General features: G+C 34.1%; 1 protein-coding gene across 26 annotated transcripts in view; it reads left to right on the top strand.

Annotated features, from left to right (window-relative positions):
• The window catches only part of LOC121329857 (neurexin-3-like), a 324,400-nt gene that overhangs the window by 111,469 nt on the left and 188,179 nt on the right, over positions 1-24,752 (top strand). For 18 of the 26 annotated variants that reach the window (XM_041275809.1, XM_041275797.1, XM_041275796.1 and 15 more), the window contains 6 exons: positions 8,462-8,665; positions 11,044-11,070; positions 17,197-17,316; positions 18,116-18,497; positions 19,676-19,866; positions 20,373-20,546. In XM_041275809.1, the coding sequence (XP_041131743.1) occupies positions 8,462-8,665; positions 11,044-11,070; positions 17,197-17,316; positions 18,116-18,497; positions 19,676-19,866; positions 20,373-20,546 (1,098 nt within the window). The remainder of the gene's footprint in view (positions 1-8,461; positions 8,666-11,043; positions 11,071-17,196; positions 17,317-18,115; positions 18,498-19,675; positions 19,867-20,372; positions 20,547-24,752) is intronic. The other 8 variants (XM_041275810.1, XM_041275798.1, XM_041275792.1 and 5 more) reach the window with 1 other exon arrangement.

The following is a 24,752-nucleotide window of genomic DNA, read 5'->3' as shown; positions in this document are numbered from 1 at the left end:
CAGCCTTTGTTATGGCTAATAGCTCAAGAAACAATGTTCTAGGCCTGTTACATGTAGCTAATGGACACAATATCAGTATTATAGGATATTTTGTATGATGATTAATGAATAGACCTGTATGGTGAAGGCCTGTTGTTCCTGTGTTTTTAACGGAATGCTGTTCATTTTAATTTCTAGTTTAGATTGTCTACAGAATATCAATGAATAAGCCTAGTCAAATCTGTACATCATATTCAGGAAACCCATGATGCTGTTATGTACTAGGAAGCTAGTAGGCTGTGGATTGTTGCAATACATTATAAGGCCGATGTAAGGATACATATAAGGTGATCTGCAGCTGCAAAACACAGATACTGCTGCCAAAATCCGTGCTTAGCTTGCGTAAAGTGGGACTTTAGTGGTCATTAAAAATGCTGTGTATGTAAAGAATGTTTTTTACCTGCCGTTCTGCAACAGCTGTCAAATTAGTAGTTTGCCATCATTAATCAATTTAAATGTATTCAAATGAAGAAAAGAGCACAGAATTGGGCCGGGATCTGGAATACTAAGCGGGGGCAAACATAATGGAATTAAAGGATTTAGCCTTGCACTTGGGCAATTGCTGACCCTCCAAAAATGTACAAACCATTGTAGAAACGAGTAATTAAGAGCTGACCCATTCATTCTGTATTGTCTCAGCACCTCTAAAATAAATGCAGATAATTCACTGTAAAGAACATATTAATTAAATTAGGGAGGAACAGTGCAAATCTTAAATAAATGCAACACAATGACAACTGCACATGGAATTAAAAATGCATATCAAAATACGGAGCATGAAAATAAAAGAAATACAAATAGTACTTAGCGTTTGATTATGTCAAACGCTGCTGCAGACTCGCTTACTTTAAAAAGAGAATTTGTTCAATGAATCACACTATTTGAACTTGAATTGTATGCAGGACTGTTCTGTGTACTTCTTAATTGACACTTGCAATAGTTCTGCGACAGTCTCAGCTGAAAAAGCATAACTAAAAAAAAACTACAGCGTGATACTCTTCCATAGAACCTCAGATGTACACATGCAAGCAAGCCAACTAAATGAGTCATTTCTTTATAAAGGACAGTGTTCTGGCTTAACAACTGGATGGCTTTAAAAATTCCTGCAGCAAGCTGGCAAAACTGCGAGGGTAAAGTCAGTAACGTCTTGTCTTGTCTATTGCAAAGTACTGTTTAATGTCCTTGTCCTTGACCTTATTGAGTAAAGATTGTTTACTAAAACCAATTATTTATTTAAGTATTTAATTAGCATTTAATCAAAGCATATCTTAAGGAAGTTTTAAAAATGCACCAACACATTCAAAATTGTTTTTATAAGACAAAATGAATGAATACAGCAAAATGTTAATGCATTATTTAATATACGTTTTATGAAACGATAGGACACAATTTTCTATGTTAGGGGATAGTGGCTATGGCCTGCCACCCTGTGAGATGACACTGTTGAGCAATGCAGAAACCAAAGCTCAAGTTCACAGCAACCATGCCCATGTAGCAATGCAACTGTTGGCATCCTGAAGAGTCGGTTTCGCTGCCTGGACCATAGTGGGGGTGCCCTCATGTATGCACCTAAAAAGGTCTGTAAAAGCTTATACAGCACCTATACTGCTCTCTGTATTCCTAACGTTTCATCTGTGGGTTGTAAGTGAGGCCTCTATTGTGACCCTTATTATCTTGATTGCTGCTCATTATTTGTATGTGTGTGTAATTTGCATTGCTCTTAAGCTTATGTAGGCCGCAGTGCAATATAATGACCTGGTCACTAGGCAATTTGGATTTTGCAAGCGGAATGTTTTCACTGCGTCTATCCTTACATCAGTCCCTATGTCTCAGAAAAGGTTTATGGATTGGCTTAGCAGGTTAATAGATCTAAACACTGTTTAGTTGATCAGGCAGATTTTAAAAAAGTATCAAACAGCTTATTGCTGATGTGCCTGACTAGATGAGGATTTATGCCAAATAAATTAACAGTCCTGATGTTCTGTTTAACAGGAAAATATCCATGTGGTAAATATGAATGGGATTACTTTTGGATGCAATTATGGCCTTCAATAAGCATAGATGAATTGGGATTTTTTTTTTTAAATACATATAAATGTATGACAGATGTATTTCTCCTTTTAAAAGAGTTGTAGCATCATCATGGGTTTGTGCATTGTCAGAGTTATTACTTGTTTGTGATGAAGTTGTAATGTCAGTGTAATATACTATATGCCGCTGGAGCTCACAAGCAGTAAAAACCATAATCCTCCACTTTTAGGCAACCAATCAACAAAGAAAGCTTTGCAGCCTATTTTCTAAAAATAATACTTTTTGCTGTCTTTTTTTTTTTTTTTTTTTTGCAATCAAGAATATCAAACTGAGATATTGCAGAATTGTAGCATTTTCAAATATATATATATAAAAAATTCATACATAATAAACTGATCAATGATAGTACCTCACATACATGGAATACAATTAAAGTATTCAAACAAATATTTAATCAGAAGTATTTGTTTAGTTCTTCAGGTAATCTTCATTTAAAAGCGCTTCATTCCAGGACAAAGCAAATCCATAGACAGTACAGAATGCAATCACATGCAGAAGCTGCAGTTACAATCTTGAACATGAAATATGCAGGTCAAAACCTACAAGACTTGGAAAGGTAATAGGATTCCAAAACAACTCCGAGCAGTGAACTACAGTGTCCATACATTAATATACAGGCCAGGTTACATCCACAGTTAATGGCCATCTTTTATTCCCCCCCTCGCCCATTTCTTGGAGGCGCACTAGCCTCGTCACAACACCTTTAGCCAAAGTTTTGTGGATTACAACCAGTTTCAGTCGGCTTGACTGTGGTTCGTACCTGTGATTAAAATCTACATTTTAAGTAGAAATAACAATTTGTAAACAAGGGTCATTTACCTGAAATAAAAAGGGCTCTTTGAACCATAAAAGAACCAGGACAGAGCCTCAGTGATTCCTCACTTCTCTGTCATTTAAAGAGGTATACAATTATTATAATTTTTATAAACCTTACATCTACAAAAAATACAATCAGACAATCAGACGAGACTGCAGTTTGCTAGAGCAAAAGAACTCCAAACAAGTGGGGATCCTTGTATTGTGTAGCAATAGTCCAGTACGTTTTTTACATGAACTATCAAATATGGAAGAATTTGGTTTCTATAATATTTTCTGAGTCAATATTTTCTAACAAGTAAGCAATATTAAGAGAGGAAGACCACAGTATAATAATAACAGTGCAAAACTAACTACTGTCTCATGACCTGTCTTGTATTAACCCCATCTCTACAACTTATAGTGCCAGGCAACTATAAAGAAAAAGGCAGACAGTGAGGCAAGGAACACAGGTTAATCTAAATCCAACAGATGCCAAACAGAAGCTATTCACAAGCTCTTAAAGGCTCTTGACTGCAAGGAGCTGGGAAATGATGCATAAAAGTGCCTTGAAGCTCTTTAATACTATTCAAGCAAAGAACTCTGAGTTGTCAAGGACTGGGGCCAGCACTGCTCAAAGAGCCCTGACTTCATGGAATGGCTCTGGCACACGTAATCATATGCAGGTTCATCATTCAGCAAGCAACACTTTGGCATTGCCTCGGAGCTTGGTATTGGGTCAATAACAATCCCACACATTGAATAGTCTGTGGGGTATCATGTAGTATATTTCAGTATTCTGCAAGCTCATGCTAAACAAGTGGAATGATAAGATTTAAGGTTGTTAGTTTAACAAACATTGATTATTTATTAATGCCCTTCTGTTTCGGTTATCAGGAGTAGTGTAAACATACACAACAATAGAGAATGATGGAAAACACACATAATCTGCCTTAACTGACTGTGTTTCTGATACCCTAGTCACATTACTTAAATGCCTGATCAATGCGCATTGAAGCCATGTGGTTGTCATTCACTTCACTCACAATCAATTTTCAAATCTATCTTAGGTAATGTGAATAGGCTATACATTTTTTCACTGCCTAGAGTAAGTCCCATTAAACACATAACTGGAAGAAATGTGCATTAAATGAAGTTCACTTACAACATTAGCCAGTCACTATGCTGTCAGGGATTCAAACAATTTAAATACTCTTCTAGCATACACTTTAGTGTATGCTAGAATCTGCAATACATTGACAAACATTTATAAGTTGTTTGTATTATCTGAGATTTTTTTAGATGTAGATTTATCATTTTACCATTATAATTGAATAATAATAATAATAATAATAATAATAATAATAATAATAATAATAATAATAATAATAATAATAATAATTTTGGAATCAGTTAACAATTGATAACATTGGAACGACATTTCATGTGTAGCCTTTTGAAACTATATATATTTTTGAAACTGATATATAAAACATGTTTGCAGCATATTTTGTGAGGTCAATTATAGTTTGTCAATTATGTGGTGACATGTATTAGGCATTTTGCAAATAGAATGCATACATTATAAGGTGGATACTGATTTTAAGCAGATATGCACATTAATATTTTAGATTTTTAAATCTATTCTAAGGCCCTGTGAATGTGAAAGACCCTAAATGAGATTACTATCAGACTTTTTGCATCCAATACTAAGTGTAAAGTTAGACTTGGCCAACTCACAGAGTGAACTGAAAAGCAACATAATAACATACTGATTTCCATATAATTGCAGAACATGTTAGTAGTTTTGAGGCAATAGCATGGAAATGTTTTAACTTGGAGTTTTTGTAGCTTTCGAAAGCCAATTACAATTTCAACTGCCAGCATTCTTCATTTTGGACTGTTGTATTAGATTCTGTATATAATAGTAAACAGAGGGGTAAAATAAACAATGAGAAACATATAATAAAGTGTAATTGCAAACAGAAATTTAAATATCCAAGTTAATTCTATATAATAACATGCAACGTTTGAGTATGAGATCATACAGTGTAATAATATTTGTATAGCATTTCATTTTGATAAAAAAATGTTTTCAAAGCTTATACAGTGCTTAGGGTGTTTCCAAATTGTACAGCTAGGCAATATACAGTACAAGGATTGTTGTTAATACTTGTATTAATTACAATTGAGTACCCTTCAAATACATGGTTCATAAATCAAAAAGCATTACAGTAAAACGTTAGGTTACTTACCGTAACCCTGGTTCCCTGAAAGAGAAGACAACCACCAAAACATTACATATGGTATGTACCTGCCTATTGGTAGTTATTTTCTGAGCTCTGTATACCATTGATTAAATAGTCAAACCACAGAAGCCGTGTTCTCTTTTTGCATTGAAGCCGTGAGGGCGACCGATGCAACCTCCCTGGTTAGTGGTCATCTTCTCTTTCCCAAATCCGCATTCAGGAGATGTGCACAGACAGTGCCTGTAGCTCACTGACCCGCTGTGCCAAGAGGAAGACTGTCTTCATAGACAGATGCTTCAACTCTGTGGAATCTTTGGGCTCAAACAGTGCCTTTGTGAAAGCCTCCAGTACAACATCAAGGCTCCATTCGGGGAGAACAACCCTCCTGGGAGGGTGTAACCGACAAACGTCTTTGAAAAACCGGGTAGCCAAAAAATGCGCACCCGGAGATATCAAATCTATGGGGGCATGACATGCAGAGATAGCAGCTAAATACACGTTCAGTGTGGAAGGTGACCTACCAGCATCAAGCAGAAACTGCAAGATGACTAGCGTGGGGCAAGAAACTGGGTCATGACTTCTAGTTAGACACCAGTTCTGAAAATATTTCCACTTATATGCATACATGGACCTAGTGGAGTCTGTCCTAGCGCTCTGTAAAGTACCCACAACCACGTCTGATAGCCCTAGGGCTGTCCAGCAGTGCTATTCAGGGGCCAAACCCATAATTGGAACCTGCTCAGTTCCGGATGCCAGAGAAGAGGTGATGCAGGATCTCCCAATGCTGGCCTTATATGAGCTGACATAGGGTCGAGAACCATCGAGGGCCACTAGGAGAACTGACGCTTTCTCTAACCGGACTTTCAGCCGACGGTGTCTGTCGTGCTTGGGGTGTAAATGAAACGCATTGATCCACGCTTGGAGCATGCGTAATTACCCCAGCTCGATGGTTGATACAGCTGCGGCCATCAGACCCAACAGTTTTTGGTACAACACTAAAGGGACCGGCGATCCCTGTTGAAACAGGGAGAGGCAACTCTGAATAGCTGGTACTCTGTTATCTGACTGGAGTCCAGCCTCGCCAGATGCTGCGTCACAATCGCCATGTGGGCCACTTCTCCCTCTCACGACTGAGAGCAAATCAGCCATTTTGCTACGCGGCAGCTAGCACAGTCAGTCGACAGCGGGGGTATGGCAAAGCCTAGCCCTGGTGGAGGACATGGAGGACATCTTGGGCGGCAAAAAGAGGACATGGCTTCCGTGGTTTGACTATTTAATCCCTTCCTGGGGCCTATCGGCAGCTCAGGCATAAAGAGCTCAGAAAGTGCAATAGGCAGGCATATCCCATATGTAATGGTGGTGGTTGTCTGAAAGGGTTAAAACAAATGTTGTTTGGTGACTCTCTGATTTTATCTCAAGGTTAATGCATTTCTTTATACTGCATCACAACATCTTGAGAGATAGCCATTTTTCTAAAAGCAATCTATTTTATAGTAGCGGCATGTGTAATATTTATGATTTTCACGCTAACATATAGCAATATTCAAGCATTGCATAGCTTTTTACAGTATGCTGATATAACATATAAATCTCTCTTCATCACAAACCTTAACCTTTCTTCTTGTCACAAGCCAAATAAAAAATAAAATAGAAACAAGAAAAGAAGACTATGATTCCCAGGCCAGGGATTTAATGAATTTCACAAACTATTCAATCTTGGATAAGAACTCGATTGAAACATTGCTTTGTGTTCAGTTCCATATCATTTAGGATTCCTTTGTAGTTGAAATAATTCACATATCCTACATAGAATAGTTTAATTTGTAATGTACCCCTTTCCTCTAGGAATATTTTAATAGGCAGGTGCAAAGAAGCAGTAAACAACATTTTTGAATGAGGATTTTTTTTTTCTTTTTTAATCATGTCAGAATATACATTTCATGCACGGTTGCATTTTCTAATACATTTTTTTTTTTCGCTTGCAGCTGATAGCATGACAAGTGTGCAATCAGCATCAGGGCAATGCTTGATAAAAGCGGAGCTCTTGTCTTGAATCATAATCTCTCTCTCTCTCTCTCTCTCTCTCTCTCTCTCTCTCTCTCTCTCTCTCTCTCTCTCTCTCTCTCTCTTTAAATGAATATCACTGGATTCACTGTGGGGTGTCAAAACAGATCGCTCTGTTGAACATTTATTAGAACAGCAACTCTGTAACCTCTGCAGTCAAATCATTAACAGCAACAGTATGTGGTTTGATTGAATTGTAACTTGTTTTAGCTGTGCCTTATGAATCCATATTCTGCCAATTATTATTATTATTATTATTATTATTATTATTTTATTTATTTATTTATTTATTTATTAGTAGACACCCTTATCCAGGGCGACTTACAATTGATACAACATATCACATAATTTTTAAATACAATTACCCATATATACAGTAGTTTTTTTTTTTTTTTTTTTTTTTTTCTACTGGAGACGATAAATCCATTAATCTCGAAATAATTGTCAATTATAACCGACATCTACCTACCTTTTTGAGGGTAAGTAAATATGTTTGTCGTAACCTAATTTAACTTTTTGTTTACATAACGTAAAACAAAATATAATTTTTCATGTACTTTTAGAGTCCCTCGCTACAAAATCACATCTGGGGTAAGAGTAACTGTCATAAGATCCGCATACATATTTTATTATATGTTATATAAATTAATTATATAATTGGAGATTATATGATATATATATATATATAGATATATATACTATATAATATTACTATATAGATTATATATATATACAGCAATGTCTAAGAGATTAGTAATCCAGTCTGTTCTATGATTTAAACAATGGCAGATCTAAATCTACCCCTGTGTGATGAAGTGTGAAAATCTCTTGACATTGGCATTAATCTTACACAGATATAAATTGACTAACTGTCACATAGGCAAGGGAGGGAAATGGGAATTGTTTAGATAAGAGAAATATTGAATTTTAGTGTAGTGAATTTCAGAGAAATAAGAAAAGAGAAAGTGCAGGTGTGTAGATTGGTGAGTCCTTATGTGAGAAATATTTTCTGGTATAATTTGGTTTATTCAGAATTTCTTTCTTGTAGCATATAGTCAAATATATATTTCATTGACTTTACAAAGTTGATTTTAGTATTCCTAAACTTACCACTCTAGTGTGTATTATAAACATAGATGAATTTTCTAGAAAGTTCTGTATGAAAGAATATATAAAAAAAAAAAAAAAAAAAAAAAACATTTGTTTAACTTGTTTTTTCACAGAGGCCTCCATTCTCAGCTATGATGGTAGCATGTACATGAAGGTTGTGATGCCCATGGTCATGCATACAGAGGCTGAGGACGTATCCTTGCGTTTCATGTCTCAGCGGGCATATGGCCTGCTCATGGCAACCACATCAAGGGAGTCAGCAGACACACTAAGGCTTGAACTTGATGGAGGACGTGTGAAGCTGACTGTTAATTTAGGTATCGTATACACCTGAAATTCAGGAATCTATTGGTTTCTTTATGTGTTTATTGTTTGTATCTTGTAATATTAATTATATAGTAGATAAAATAATTTATACTTTAATATTTTTTTTTTTTGTTATATGTTTCTAAATGCATTGCATGGAATTAATGAGTAATGTATTGTGTGTGTGTGTGTGTGTGTGTGTGTGTGTGTGTGTGTGTGTGTGTGTGTGTGTGTGTGTGTGTGTATTATGTTTATTTCTATATTTTTTATTTCTTTATTATTTTTGTATTTTAATTGTTGGCCTAAATATACCTGCTGTTTGGCCCATCTTTTGAACAGATATTTTCATCATCATTTTCATATTTTTTATTCGAGATAGTCACAGCATATTATTATTTATTATTATTATTATTATTATTATTATTATTATTATTATGATTATTTTGTTTAAGTTGCCCTTTTTATTTTATTTTTTAAACTAATACCAGTAATTAACACAGTAAGTGTTGTGACTTTCTGAATGGTAAAACAGTATGTCACGTTTCACAGTCTTAAAAAAGTCTTGATTAACATGTATTGTTTTAATAATTTAGTCTAGCAACATTTTTAATTTTTTGTTTTCTGCAAAAAAACTTAAAAAAAAACATTCTAGCAATACAACTACACATCCACCATGCTATGTCAAAAGATGGTATTCAACCCTTCAAAGGCCTGAAGCCTGCGGCCCGCACAGCAAACAGCCCGTGAACAGAGTGCACAGCTAAACCAGCAGTCGGCTAGCATACCACCTTCTTTATTTTCTTTTTTTTTTTCAAAACACATAGTTGAAAACCTAATGTTATTATTATATGTAGTATTCACATTAATACCTTCAATAATAGTCATAGAAAAGAAAATATTGGTCACAATACGCTGTTCTTTGACAGCATATTTAAACTTTTGTTGCACACAAATTTGTTCATGTACAGTGTAATTGCAATATTTTCTGTTATTTAAAAAAGAACTATATATATATTTGTAATTTATGAGTAGCATATATAATAGTATGCTGCTTAGATTATGCATCTTGACAGAAAGTATGTGTTTTAAAAAAAAAAAAGTTTCATTTCGGAATTTAAGGTTTGCATTTGTGATCAGTTCAGTTATTCTGATAAAAGTCAAAATAAATCATGCTCTTTAAGATTATTGTCATCAATAATTATATCCCCCCCAAGGTCTGACACTAACTCACACAAAAAGAAAACTCATAATTATTTTTAAATGATATATTACCTTTATGAAGAGATGATATTTTAACACATTCCAAAAGGTATTTAACGATTATATATATATATATATATATATATATATATATATATATATATATATATATATATATATATATATATATATATATATATATATGTTCAGCCAAAAAAAGCCACCCACATTGGCTTTCCTATTCATACATTTTTTTGTAATGTTTAAAAGAGACATGCTAGTTAGTATCTAGTGTCTGTATTAACGTTGCTCATTGGAAGGGTATAATGACCACTGCATGGTGCTGGTGCTGATTGGACCGAGGCTGTTTGCTCCCACTTTTCTGTTGCGGTTGACGACACATGATAAACCTAACCACATGGAACCTAACCCAGATTGTTTTTACAATATCCAACCATGTCAAACAACGTTTATTTGCTTAATATTTAATCACACACAAAAAAAGATGTATTTCTTCCCAGTAGTAATATATGCGCATTATGTAATATGCACAGCAATTACTGGGATGTTCTGTTAACATTAACTTGTCAATACACTTTAACAATATCAATATTATTCCCCAGTTATGCTGGGGTATTAAAATCTTTACTTATCTTTCCTTGATTCTGTTGTTAAGACTTCTAGAAATTCAAAGATCTGTGGTACACCATCTTCTTGCTAAATGTTATACAACATACAATTGAAGTATACTGTTTAGCAGACAAGATAGCACAAGGCCATTGGATATCTGGGCCAATTTCTTTGAGACTTAACTTGATAAAGAAAAATAAAAGTTATAAAATCTCAGTTTAGGGAATTCATGTGGTTAGTAATTAATGAGTGGCCATTTTATAACTACGGGTAACAAAAGTGTTTCTATAATTTATAGAAAACTGCCTGTAAGATTTTTATTCAAACAGTGATTTAGGGATATTATATGTCCAATGCTTCTTAACTCTTAAGGATGTTTTGTGTTATATAATCAGAGCTGATATTTCTTTTTTAAGTAATTTCTAAATTAGTGATACATAAAATGGCTACGTTTTTGCATGTGTCTGTCCCCGGAAGGGTGGACTGATTGTTTTTGGATGTCTGCAGCTGTAACCTTGAAGGATGCAATTTCATCTTTCATTTATTCTTCCCCATCTAGACTGTATCAGGATAAACTGTAACTCCAGTAAGTTAATACTCAAGTTTCATTTTGTTCTTGATATTTTCTAAAGAAATGTTTTAAACTCTTGCTTGTTTGGTTAAAATTGTTGTTTAATCAATAGAAGAATGTGGTGACTTGATAATCAGGATTTTACTTATTAAATTGTTTTGTTTTTTAAGGGGTGGTAATCAGTTGAGAGAGGGTGGGGTTTTAAAAGCAGCTAGGCAGCTATCAAGCTACAAAATAAATATCACAATATTTGCAAATTGATGGTCAGTATTTAATTATGGTACGTAGTTTCCTACTCTGTAGGCTAGAGCCCTATTCCATTGCTCCCTTTAGACCTAAATCCCGACAAGTAATAAACCCAACCAGGCTATATACCTTACGTTCTAATTCTGTACATGTATGGTCATTTTGAAATTAGAAAATAAATGAGTGCTTTAATGCATAAAACACATATGAGTAATTAAGAAACGGTGTTAGGAACAAATGAGGCACTGTATATGAAATTGAGTATTTGTTATTATACTGTTTAGTACAACTGGCTGTAAAACATGTTGGGATGAAAAAAAAATCTTCACCCCAAGCAATTAAGTATTGGAACCGATTAGAAGGTGTTGGTTTAAATGTTAGTATACATTTAACTGAGATGAAAATGGTTTTAGACATAAAGTAGGTACTGGTATTTCCTCAGAGTTGAATCAAGTTTATTTAATGTTTTGCGGTTTATTTTAAAAGGATTATTCAGACTGGTTTAGGTTTAATTTCAATTAGATGTTCCAAAAGATTATTAAGTCACCTCTTTTACTTTTACTTACCTTTAAAAAAAAAAAAAAAAAAGAAAAAAGACATTTTATAGATGCTTGAAATGCAAGCAGGGTATTTACAATAGTTTCCCAGTGTACGTTAATACTGATACTGTACAGTGGTAGTACTTAATAGGCAGTCCTCAAATATTGTGTAGATATGCAATGACTATAATATATTTGGCTTGCATCTTGTTATACAATTCCTAAAGATGGCCTGACAAGAAATTGAGTTTCACCCCTGTAAAATATTCAGCATTCACCATGGTGTTTCTTTTTGCTGTGCTTGCATATCAAGATTAATAACAAGCATTTTAACATGTGCTCCCCTTTCAATACTCAGGCATATCAAAGGTAACTTTTTAAAGCCTAACGTGAAAATAGGAATGTTATTGCTCTAAAATCTTAGTTGTATATTTGAAAATGTCTGTCATAAACAAGGCTTAACTGCTTTTACTCATAAACAGGTCTTCTTTAACTTCTAAAGGAAAACTGAAAAAGCTGGGCAAATAAAAAATCTATATGTTTTGCTGATTTAAAGCAGGTGTCATGTTTCAAATGTATAATGGATACATAATAACCAGTGTGTACTGTGGTTAATAATGAACACATTCTTGTACATACCTTTCAGTGCATACCTCTGGAAGGTAAGACACATTTCTTTTTGCATCATCCTTTATTCTTATAATATTTGTGAGCTGTTCCAAATATGTATGGGTAAATGATATCCAAACCAAATCTACCTGTGTACATCTTATTTTCTTTCTTTCTTACGCTTGGTCATTAGGAGATAGCAGCACAAAGGTTGAACTGTCTATGTAGGACATTCTGAACGGTACATCAGATGAACATACTCCATAGTTTGCATTACAATTCCATCCTGAACCTTGAAGTTGGGTTATTGGGGTCAGCTGGCGTTGGTTGGGTCTGAATCCCTACTTCTGAATGAACTCATGTATGAAAAGGCTTTGGTCTCAGAAGAGGCTGCCTGTAATACTGGGTAGAGTATGAGTGTGTGTTTCACAGTGAACCTATTCAGTGTGTAAAAGTTTTTTTTTTCATTCCTAACTCTTCAAAAAAACAAAATATTTCATATTTATAAATACATTCATTTAAAAAATCCCTTCAAAGAAAACATAGTTTACTTCTAAAATGGCTTTTGCTTTATTGTAATGTTAGAAAAATTGAACGTAATTTAGAAAAATCAAGGTTATATACATGTATGTCATTTGTTGTGTGTTTTGTGTAAAAATTGCTACAGTTTTGTGTTTAACTGGTAACAGGCACTAGCACGTTATTTTGCAGTTAGCGACATTTGCTCTTCAACATTTGTTGCTGTCAGTTTTACTCAACTCTGCTTGTTACTGAATGTTATTATATTTCTACTTGTCTGCTCTAGTAATATATATGGAAGGTTGTTTGAGTAATTTAAATCTAATAATAAAATATATATCATACTATCAATGCAAAACAGCTGAGTGGGGCATTGTTTTACATTTTAACCCAAGCAGTTTAATAAAGTTCCACCTGTCCCACATGTATTTGTAAGGGTAGTAAATAGTGATTTACTGTTGTGATTAGAATAACTCATACTGCAGAGCCCTACTGATCAATGTTGCTCTTTGGGGAAACCTGTCTTTTTTAGCATTTGGATAACTTGTTTATTAACTAATTTACACGAATCCTAGTGACTCCAAGAACCCATATAGATATATATATATATATATATATATATATATATATATATATATATATATATATATTATATACTATATATATATTTTGTCGCCTTTATACGCGTATTTATTTAACACATATTAAAAGATGTATTTGACTGAATCTCATTATGGAATGTTGCACCAGTGACAGAATGACTAACAGAATCGCACTATTCCAAATTGCAAAGTAGGTACAGAGCTTAATATAGGAAAAGTAATTCCCAATATTTTAGTGTACATTCAAATGCATGTATGGGTAAAGCTTAGAGAGCATCATGGGGAGCAAAATATTGATTTCTAGGTGGCAGAATATTATCTTTTGGGAGGACCTTCATTGGTGATTAACAATGGCAGTTTGGCATAGGGATCATGTTTTTTGTTCGTAATGCATATCCCATCACAGACACATGAACTGGCCATCACATCCATAGACTTGAATACTGTTGAACATGTCATTCTAAAAGCTGTGTTTCCAACAGTAACCCCCACCAGGGACACTGAAGAACAAGGAGTAGCATATTAGTCTACAACAAACCATGCACCATCTCAGCAGGAAATCCCGGCAACATTCCCAAGCTGGTATTGATTCTTCTAGAGGTCACAGACATTATTACCCGCTTGAATGCTTTCATGGTGTTGAACATTGTCAGGTTTCAGGTATTTCTCATTGACTTGCTAGTGAAGCACATCATCTTGAATCTAATGGAGATGGCAGAACCATCCTACCAGATATCTGTCATATGGCCCTGGCATGACTTCTGGCCTGGCCAATGTATATATTGTAGTATACAGTATAACACAAAATACATTGACACAAACTACAGTAATTTGAGAAGTGAATGTAAATGATTGTGAATCATATAGTCACTTTGATATTTCTAAGTTTAAGCCATTGAACTGTGAATTCTTGCAATTAACACATTAGAGAAGGTGAAGATAATCATCATGCCTATAGATCCTATAAAGGTGAAGGCTAAAGTTTTATATCATATATGACAGATTTGCCATCATATACTGGTTGTACTTTACTATAAGGCATCTTTTTTTTTTTTTTAAGCAAGACAAGAATACCTTTGTTGTACGCTGAATGGTGGAAGTGAAGTTTAATTTCACTGTCCATTCTTACCTGCGTTTGCTTACACAGGCCCATCTACATAGTGTAGATTGAGTGACTATGTTGCTACGTAGTGTAGATTGAGTGACTGTGTTATCATGAACTTATGTTATGTAACTTTAACGCAATGTATTATTTTCATTCCTTGTTATTTTTCTTCAGTCCCACTGGTAAGGCAGCAACCCACATGCCTTTCATTACACAAAACAAATGTACCTTTCTGCACCCAGTGGTGCATGAAGTGATGAACATTTATCATTTTTCCATTGCTGCTGTGCTGTTTATATGCTCTTGCAGTGAACATTCAAGGTGCTTGGTTTCAACTATGGGTGTGTGGAGATTCTGCTATGGTCTGTGTTGTATTTGTCTGGCACAGACTGGGTTTCTCGCATCATTCTCTGCAGGGCTGGATAACTGCCAAAGACTCCCTGGCTGACTGGGTCTATCCCATTATGCACAATTACGACTCTAGTTTTGCTTGACTAACAACTTCAGTAATCTGATTGATTGCCAATGAACACTTTACTATGCAACTTTGCACATCACAAAACCATATCATGAAATATTTTACCCTTGTTATAGCATTTTATAAACGCACCAATGATCTTCAATTGTATAGCTAATGCAGTATTTCAGTATTTAGTTTATAAAAGGACACAATTTTATTAAGCTAATTTAAATTCTACTGTATGATGAAAAATATCTAGGCATATATATATATATGTCAATAGCAGAAAGCTGTTGTGCTGTTCCTTTCCTTTTTATTTCAGGCTTTTGTAGTTTGAGGCAGTAGAGTCAGCAATGTACTGAGTTAATAGAGTGTCAATGTACTAAATCAATCTGGTTTTTTTCCCATTAAAAATACCTTTATGCACCGAATTGCCTGCAAGTGTAATAATCTACAGTCTGTCTAGCCAGCATGCATGTGACATGAATTCAATAAGTCATAAATGTTTTAATTCAGCTGTAAGTGCATGTTGCTTACTAATGAAATTTTAGAACTATATATACAGCAGTGTGCAAATGTATGAGAATACCTCAGGATTTGTCATTTATATACTTTATATACCTACCTGCATGAAAAACTCTTGGTGTAAAAATTTCAATTTTTCAGTCAGTAATTAGTGACTTAGAAACAATAAGCTTTTGTGTGTGCAAATATTGGACCACTTTATGCTTTAATTGGACTTAAACTGTTAACGTTTTAGCATAATGATAGCCATCCATACACTATTGTTGCATTTACTATTATTTCATGATATATTTTCATAAAATGCCCCAAACCATCAGCTACCTTTATCACAGCAGTTTGTTTTGTTATTTGACACGTTTTAATAGCCACTATAAAAATCTTAAAGCTTAATTAAGACTATATATAATGTATAGACTGACTATTGGATATATAACACATGAAGTTTAAATGCCCTAATTATAATCCAAAGCATAATAAATTATTGTTAACAGGTAGCCTACCATTGTTGCAATGATTTATTTAGCCGTGTAAGAGATGAATAATAAACGCGTTCACTAACTGGTGTGTTTTTATTTTGTTAGTTGCAGGCTGCTTTTTGTTTTAAAGGCTTTGTTTTCAAACCACATTACAAAGCTTTATTTATTTATTTAAAATTCTGATATTAAAAAAAGTATTTCCATGTTGGATCTTAAAAAATATTTTTACTGCAACATGTTAATAATGGGGATTACTAATGATTCTTCTATAAGTAAAAGCTTATCTTTTAGAATAGATAGTAGTGTAATATATATATATATATATATATATATATATATATATATATATATATATATATATATATAGATATATATATATATATATATATATATATATATATAGATATATAGATATATATATAAAATACAACAAAAAACAATATTGCATATACAAATAATGCTTCTGATTGCAGCAAAAATTGTATTTGTAATATGTAATTTATATTAAATTAATGAACTAATATGTCTTTCTTTGTGTGTATTTAAAATGTATCTGTTCTTCCAAGTTTTAGCTTTTTATTATTTAAAGGATAACCAAACCTTTGTTTTTTCAGTAATGGGTGAGATATGAAAAGCAGAGCTATCTGTACTATTAGATAGCAGATACTGTATTGGATAGTGTGTCCAGTGTGTGTGAATGTGTGTTATTATTTTTTGGAGGCAGGCCTATAAACCCAAAAGGCAATAGCTAAAATGCTTATCATTATGACCTCATGTTAGCTATTATTTTCTGTCTTAATCAGCTGTATAGATTGATAACACCATCGAGAAAGATCCATGCCAATAATATATACATTTGTTTTAAATCTGCCTGGTGTTATTCCATTACATCCAGAAGCATTATGTTCATTTTGCTTTCTAATGCAGTATCAGTTGGAGTGTGTGTGTGTGTGTGTGGGGGGTGGGGGATAGGTAAGAAACACCTTCCTCATTTATGGAAAGCAAAGGTTTGGTTGTGATCAAAGAAGGAAAGTAATTTTGTAACCAACATCATTCCCAGGCAAAGGACCAGAAACACTCTATGCTGGACAAAAACTCAATGATAATGAATGGCATGTAGCCCGTGTGGTTCGACGGGGTAAAAGCTTGAAGCTCACGGTTGATGATGACACTGCTGAAGGTACCTTTATCTAAATGAAACTGTAAACGTCACTAACCAAGCATATACATTTTATTACAGCCTCAGTAAATGTTGTGTGCTATGTTTTCAACTTTTTTGGAGGCTTTGCAGAGCAGTTTAACTTTTGAAGCGTACAGATTGATAACAGGCCATGAAGCCCAGTGTTTAAAAAGTTTGCCTCAAGAGACCTAAAGTATTTAGAAGTCTGTGGTTATCCTCTGTGTTGGGAAGCTCACATTGCCTCTGTTTTGCAGCAAAAAGTGTAGTTACAGATTGAGAGACATGTTACAGCAGCTGTTAACAGATTTTATGTATGACATCTAATTAATAATGAGCACCTTTTTCTAACACTTAGCATGCAATTTATAAAAATTCACACATCTCACATACTAACAAGGGAGCCTCAGGCTGGCTGTTCACTAGTTGCCACCTGTTCCCAACCCCAAAAAAAACAAAGCTGTTGAGACTGTTGATGGTATCAAAGCCAGGTAATGTTTTAATCTCCCAAACATGCACATACTCATATTCAGCTTGATAACTGTATAAAATACTAACGTGCATAGCCTTTAACATACATCCTGTCAAATGTTGTCTTTGAAGGCAGATGTATTTCCTCTCACTTAACAGTGGCTCTTAAACAAGTGGGAAGCACTTGAAATGCAGGACTGATGGAAATGCTTTACCATCTAAATAAACACTGCAGCAGCTCATCTTAAAGGTTTATAGATGATATGTATGGTGTACTTGTAGTGATGATTAGTAACATTACATTTTGTATTTTGTTATCTTTTTTGTATAGGTCAAATGGTGGGAGATCACACTCGCCTGGAATTCCACAATATAGAGACAGGGATTATGACAGAGAGGCGCTACATTTCAGTCATCCCTTCCAGTTTTATTGGGCATCTTCAGAGCCTGATGTTCAACGGAATGTTATATATTGACCTTTGTAAAAATGGTGACATTGACTTCTGTGAACTAAATGCCAGGTTTGGAATGAGGTCAATCATAGCTGATCCAGTCACATTTAAGTCCAAGAGCAGTTACCTTAGCTTGGCTACACTCCAAGCCTACACTTCCATGCACCTCTTCTTCCAGTTCAAAACAACCACTCCAGATGGATTCATTCTCTTTAACAGTGGCGATGGCAATGATTTCATCGCTGTGGAGCTGGTCAAAGGGTAAGGAGACTTTTTTATATGAACATATGAAAACATTTCCTCCCATCTTTACAGAACTTTAGATCAGTGGCGTGCAGTGGGGGGGCGTGGAGGTCAGTTAGGGGGGGGGCGCGGCTATGACTAAAAGGGCAGTTCTGTAAAATGTTTTTTTTTTTTTTTTAAAAAGATAGAATTTTTTTAATAAATACATAAATGGCAGCTAATTAGTCAAAGTTCTTACCTTTCAAATGAGCCATTGACGATCAATCTAGGACGATCACTCTAGAACAGGAGAAATAGTGTTTCAAGTGAAGAGTGTCAGTGAAACTGCATCGGACAGAGTCGAAATGGTGGCTTCCATGTATGAGGCAACTGTGTAAAAAAAAAAAAAAAAACGCTAATGTTTTAACAGGTGTTTTTTTCCCTGGATTTAATGTAACTTGCATATTTTTTCCTAGATTTTACCAACAGAGAGGGGGGCGTCATATAAAAAGTTTGCACACCACTGCTTTAGATTACTGGATCTATAACAATTACATGGTAATTACTAGTTAACTACCAATGGTTTGTGATCTTACATGATAACTCCTCATGGTATAAGTGTGTAATTACACAGATATTGGCAGTACTATTGTGACTCCACGTAAATTTCATCAAGTCACACAATGTTGTTTCCAAATACCGTTACCATGCAATTGTAATCTACCTACTACCTACTGTCATTAGTTTTGTAAAATTAATAAGAATTTCTGAAAATTGGTGTTAATTAAAAATTGTATTAAACATACACGTTTTAATGAATGTGTCATTCTCAATGGCCTGGTGCAATGTTGATTGCTACAGAATGCCATACTGTAATATATTGTAATATAAGGTTCTCTTTACAAAGCCCTAACTTGTGAGTTATTTAAAGAGTGCTAGTTTTTCATTGAATAAACACAGTTGGGCATTTATGAAATAGTTCTGGATGGTTACTTTAAACAGGCTATAAAAGGTTTATGTCGTTACCCATAAATGAGATCAATTAAGAATACTTGGCATGCATGACAAAGATGTATCCCTAGCTACATTGACTTTTTTTTGAATAAAATTTGACTTGAGACTGGTAAAATCAGGAAATACTGTATTTTAAATACTTAACAAATTGATACATTTATGTTATCCCTTTTAAAACCAGAATGTGCTATTGTGTATTTCAGGTATATTCACTATGTTTTCGATCTGGGGAATGGTCCTAATGTGATCAAAGGAAACAGTGACAAAGCCCTGCATGACAACATGTGGCACAATGTTGTGATCACTAGGGACAACAGCAACACTCACACACTCAAGGTGGATGCCAAGGCTGTTACACAGGTTATCAATGGTGCCAAAAACCTAGACCTAAAAGGTAATTTGACTAAAAGTGTATTGAACAATTTCCTTTGTACTCACAGTATGCTATTTGCCATGCACACAGTTAATATGGGCCTATACATGTGTATTCTGTATTACTAGAAGACCATATTCAGGGATGTAACTACATTATTGATAATAATAATAATAATAATAATAATAATAATAATAATAATAATAATAATAATAATAATAATAATAAGTTGTAGATAACAAAGCAATACGTCCAGATAACATTTACACATTTATTAATACACTTACACCAAAGCAATTGTATTAGACATGTAAATGTAAAGTTTATTCACTGGTTTTGATAATTGTATTGATTTTCTTACCACAAAAAACAACTGCTGTTTTATTTTGACATCTATTGACTTCCTTTTTTTCCAACCTCAGTCTAAGGTTACACGTTAAAGAATACACTGTTTCTATATTTGTTAAATTGTGTTAATGCATTTTTGTCACATTTCTATTCTTTATGTCTTTGTTTTTGTATTTCAGGCGATCTCTACATTGCTGGGCTGGCACAGGGCATGTACAGCAACCTTCCTAAGCTCGTGGCCTCCCGAGATGGGTTTCAGGGGTGTTTGGCCTCCGTGGATCTGAATGGCCGCCTCCCAGACCTGATCAATGATGCTTTGCACCGCAGCGGGCAGATTGAGCGCGGATGTGAAGGTACGCGCTTTATCAACACTAGCTCAGGCAGTCCATTCTTCCTCATGAACTCGAGCAGTAGCTCCATCTCTCACTTTTACATCTCTCCATCAATTCTACTAACTCTAATTGTGACATCTCTTGCTGAAATTATGTGGTAACAGTCTGGTCTGTTGTTCTTAATTGTATAGCCACGTCACTCAAGTAGGGATGACAGCTCCTCTTGTGGTGGATGGCAATTCACCATTCATACATTGTTTTTGTTGACAGTTGTCATGAAGTAATATTTCCTCATTCACTGGAACAACCACCAAGGTTTTATATTACAAAACGCCATACAGTTTAGCATTAATACTGAAAATGCACTCAAGGTCTAATTCCCAAACATTTAATATACAAATAATGACTGTGCATACAGACACAGCATTGATCAGAATGGCTATTGATAGCAACATAACATGCCATACTCAGTATTTTGGCAGCAACAAGGTATAACCTTAGTACTATGTCTCTAAGCATTATGCTCTTCAAAAAAGGTACAAGCACAGATCTGGCCATATTAAGAGGCAACACTTGAGTGCGGGTGCTCACTTAAGTGTGCCAAATTAATAGTTCTTCACATTGAGAAAACGCCATTGAGTGATCAATAATACTGAAGTGTTGTTTTTAATGATGGCAGTTGATCTTTGTTTTAGAAATTTGTGTGTCTTTGTGTCAATTATGTAACCACATTCTTTATCATTTGAAGCATGCAAAAATAAACTGTTTATAAATCACATGCCAAAAACAACAACAATGTTTTACCCTCAGCATAGTAAGATCCTAATAATACGTAACCTATTAAATCAATTGGAATCTGTTTGTATGGAAGTTACCAACAGAAAGCAAATTTCTTAGGCAAAGTGAAACCAAAATGGACAAATCCATTTGCATACAAATAAGTACCAGGCATTCTGTGTTAAGGAAAATAATGGTTCTGTAGTAAGTACAATGATGTGGTTGTCATAAACATCTAATTTCAAAATGTTTTTGCTGACCTCACATTTCATAGTGTGATCTGTGGATTTTAGAAAAATGTGTTCGCATGCAAAATGAACAGCAAATACAAATTATACAGTAATGATATTGTATGGCAATCTTGCCACATTACTGCTGTTTCTGTTATTGGGTACATGTTAATAGACATGTTATTTGTTAAATAAAGAATATGTACTATTGCCAATGTTGATTTATGTTTTTGATAACGGCCACTATGGTGTTGATCTGATACATACTCATACACAATATTCATTAATGATAAACATTATCAAAACCAACACTTTTCTAGTTGCATTAGTGTGAAGATGGCATCAATTTCAGTTTGGAAAAATCAATGTAAATTTATAAAACTTGCAAGACTCAAATTGTGTGTGGTTGGGCACGTACATTAATTGGGCAATGTTGTGTGAGCTTGGACCGCACTGTGGTTAATGCACTTGGTTGCTCATGTGCACCCAGCCAATTACACTAACAATAATGCTCTTGTTTTTTTTGAATGATAATAAAATCATCAGATAAAGGTTTTTAGGTTTGCTGTTGGTTGGTGAACTAGGCCTTGATGTGTGGAAATAGGTACCTTGTTACTAATGCACAGATGTTAATTTGGACAGTAATGGTCAACTGTAGTTGTGTATACTGAAGGCAATATCACCCACATCTTCATTTTCATCATTACAGACTAGGGCTGGGTCCAAATCAAAACTCTGACAACCTGATAAACACACTTAACAAAACTGTGTTTAATAGTTTGGGGTTTTTTTTTGGGGGGGGGGGGGGGGGTTGTAAGTATCTTATTTCTTCTACTCAGAAAAAGAAAACGCTATTAGATACAGTTTTGTTAAGTGCGATTTAGCGGCTTGTCAAAGTTTTGATTTGGTCCTAGCATAAATTAGGAAAAAAGACATTCTTACAGGTATGTTTTAAGGAGGCAGACCGTTATATCTTTTTGGAAATAGAATCTAATAAAAAATTATTACATTTTAGTTGTATCTTTGTAAATTGTTAAGTGATATTACCATTGCAATAATATATATGGTTGCTTTAGCTGACATGCCAAATATGATGTTGTTTGTTGTACTGTTTTATCTACATTTTACATGCATATTAATTTTGCAAAGAAGACTTTCCATATTTTTACATTACAGTAAAGGTTTCAGTGGCAACTAGATTAAACATGCTCTGTCTCAAATTAATTTAGTTTCATAAGCCATTTCAATTTACTTACAAACAGACTCTAAAATATGAAACCTGATTTTTATTGTAGTCTGAAGGCATTTTTCCATGCCTCTAATACAGATTGTATACTTTCCATCCTTATAATTACTCATGTAACATGAATAATCAACATGCTTTATATTCATTCTTAGTTTTAATCTTGTGCATGTAATTTGTTTAAATGATTTCATGTTTCATATGCTTTTTGTTTAAAACCATTGTCATTCATGTGACTCAGTGTATTATTATTATTATTATTATTATTATTATTATTATTATTATTATTATTATTATTTGTATCGACATAATTCAGAATAATTTTGCATGCAGAACAGCATTCCATATTTAAATCTAAAATCTTTGTATTCAAGAGGTAAAATAGCTTTAATCTGTGCTGTTACCAAATCAGTGGACCTTAACATTTCTACAATACATTAAACAGATTCTTAATAATGACAATTGTTTGGTGTTTTGATTTTACTAAATGCGGAAATGAAATAAACAACATTTAAAAAAAGAAATAAATATTTACTATTACTTGCCTATAGCGTGATTTATATATTGTAACCAGGCATTTAGAACTAAAAAAAGAAACTCAATAGCTTTCGTAAAACAACAGTGAAAGCAGAAGTGGTCCAAATGTAGAGTGACTGTTTTCCACTTGATGCATCCAGGATTGTTCAGCTGAAGAGGTGCCTGCAGTAGCATTGAACCTGCAAATGAAATCTGGAAAGATTTATGGGTTTCAGGGTGCCTACAAAATAACGTTAAACCATTTGACATTTAGATTAGCAGCAATGCCGGTGATATAATATTGACAAAAACAGCACTTAATTATGAACAGCTATTTCGAAACAAGAGCAAAGACACATTTTCTGAGAGGAAGGAGCAGTCAAAGCAAATTTTTATTCTTAATAAGGGGCCAGTGCTATTACGCTTTAGAATTTGATTTTATTAATGGTGTTTTTATAATTGTTTGTTTGTTTGTTTGTTTCCTTCTACATACAAAAATACAATCGCAGTTAGACAAAAACCTTGCCTAGGTGTCCCTGTCTTGACAACAACCTCCTCCCCAAAAAGAAATATTAGTGTGTGTGTGTGTGTGTGTGTGTGTGTGTGTGTGTGTGTGTGTGTGTGTGTGTGCACGTGTGTGTTAGTGCATGTGTGCGTGTGTGTGTGTGCATGTGCATGTGTGTGTGTCAATGCATTTAGTATGAATATGTCTGTTCTTATGAGTTCATGAAAGAATGAAATGCCTATGGGTCTGACTGTGTATGGCTCTACAAACCCCTCAGCTCTGTCATTGTATCTCAGTCCTGATCTGGCAGGGTCATTCTATAAATTGATAGATGGGCAATCAAATGTAATGCGTATCAAGAAATGCTTGAATACAGAATGAGATTTGATAGTTTTAAATTGTAATGGAAAAATCCAATTAACTGATGATTGCTAAATGCCGGGTGTGCCTTTTTAAACCGTTAAATTAGAAGTCTTTGATTTAATAGTTTATGGATTCAGTCATTTTGAACAAATAAAGTAAATAGTATCAATTGATGCTTGATAGGGAGCAAATCCAAGAAGAAAAGACTGCTCAACCACCAGGTGGTGGTATAACCATTGATTTTAAAAGGTTTTAGTTTCATGATGAACTTAATTTGGCAAAAATAAGTGGAGGTGTGCATACAATACATCTGTCAGATGCTGTATTTCTGATGACAGCAAATTCTTCTTTTTGCAATTTTGAAACCCTTATCTATATATATATATATATATATATATATATATATATATATGTGTGTGTGTGTGGTGTGTGTGTGTGTGTGTGTGTGAACACATCTATATATATATACTAATACACTATTTAGATGATAACGTTAATTTGGTGCAATTAAATGGTATTAATTGAATGTACACTAAACCCTGCTTATAACAACTCATGAGACCATTTACAAACATGTTGTTCACCAAATACAG

This window comes from Polyodon spathula, chromosome 17 (genome assembly GCF_017654505.1).
Source record: "Polyodon spathula isolate WHYD16114869_AA chromosome 17, ASM1765450v1, whole genome shotgun sequence".
In the NCBI taxonomy this organism is placed as follows: Eukaryota; Metazoa; Chordata; class Actinopteri; order Acipenseriformes; family Polyodontidae; genus Polyodon; species Polyodon spathula.
Note: the sequence above shows the minus strand (reverse complement) of the source record. Positions and strands in the feature narration are given on the sequence as shown.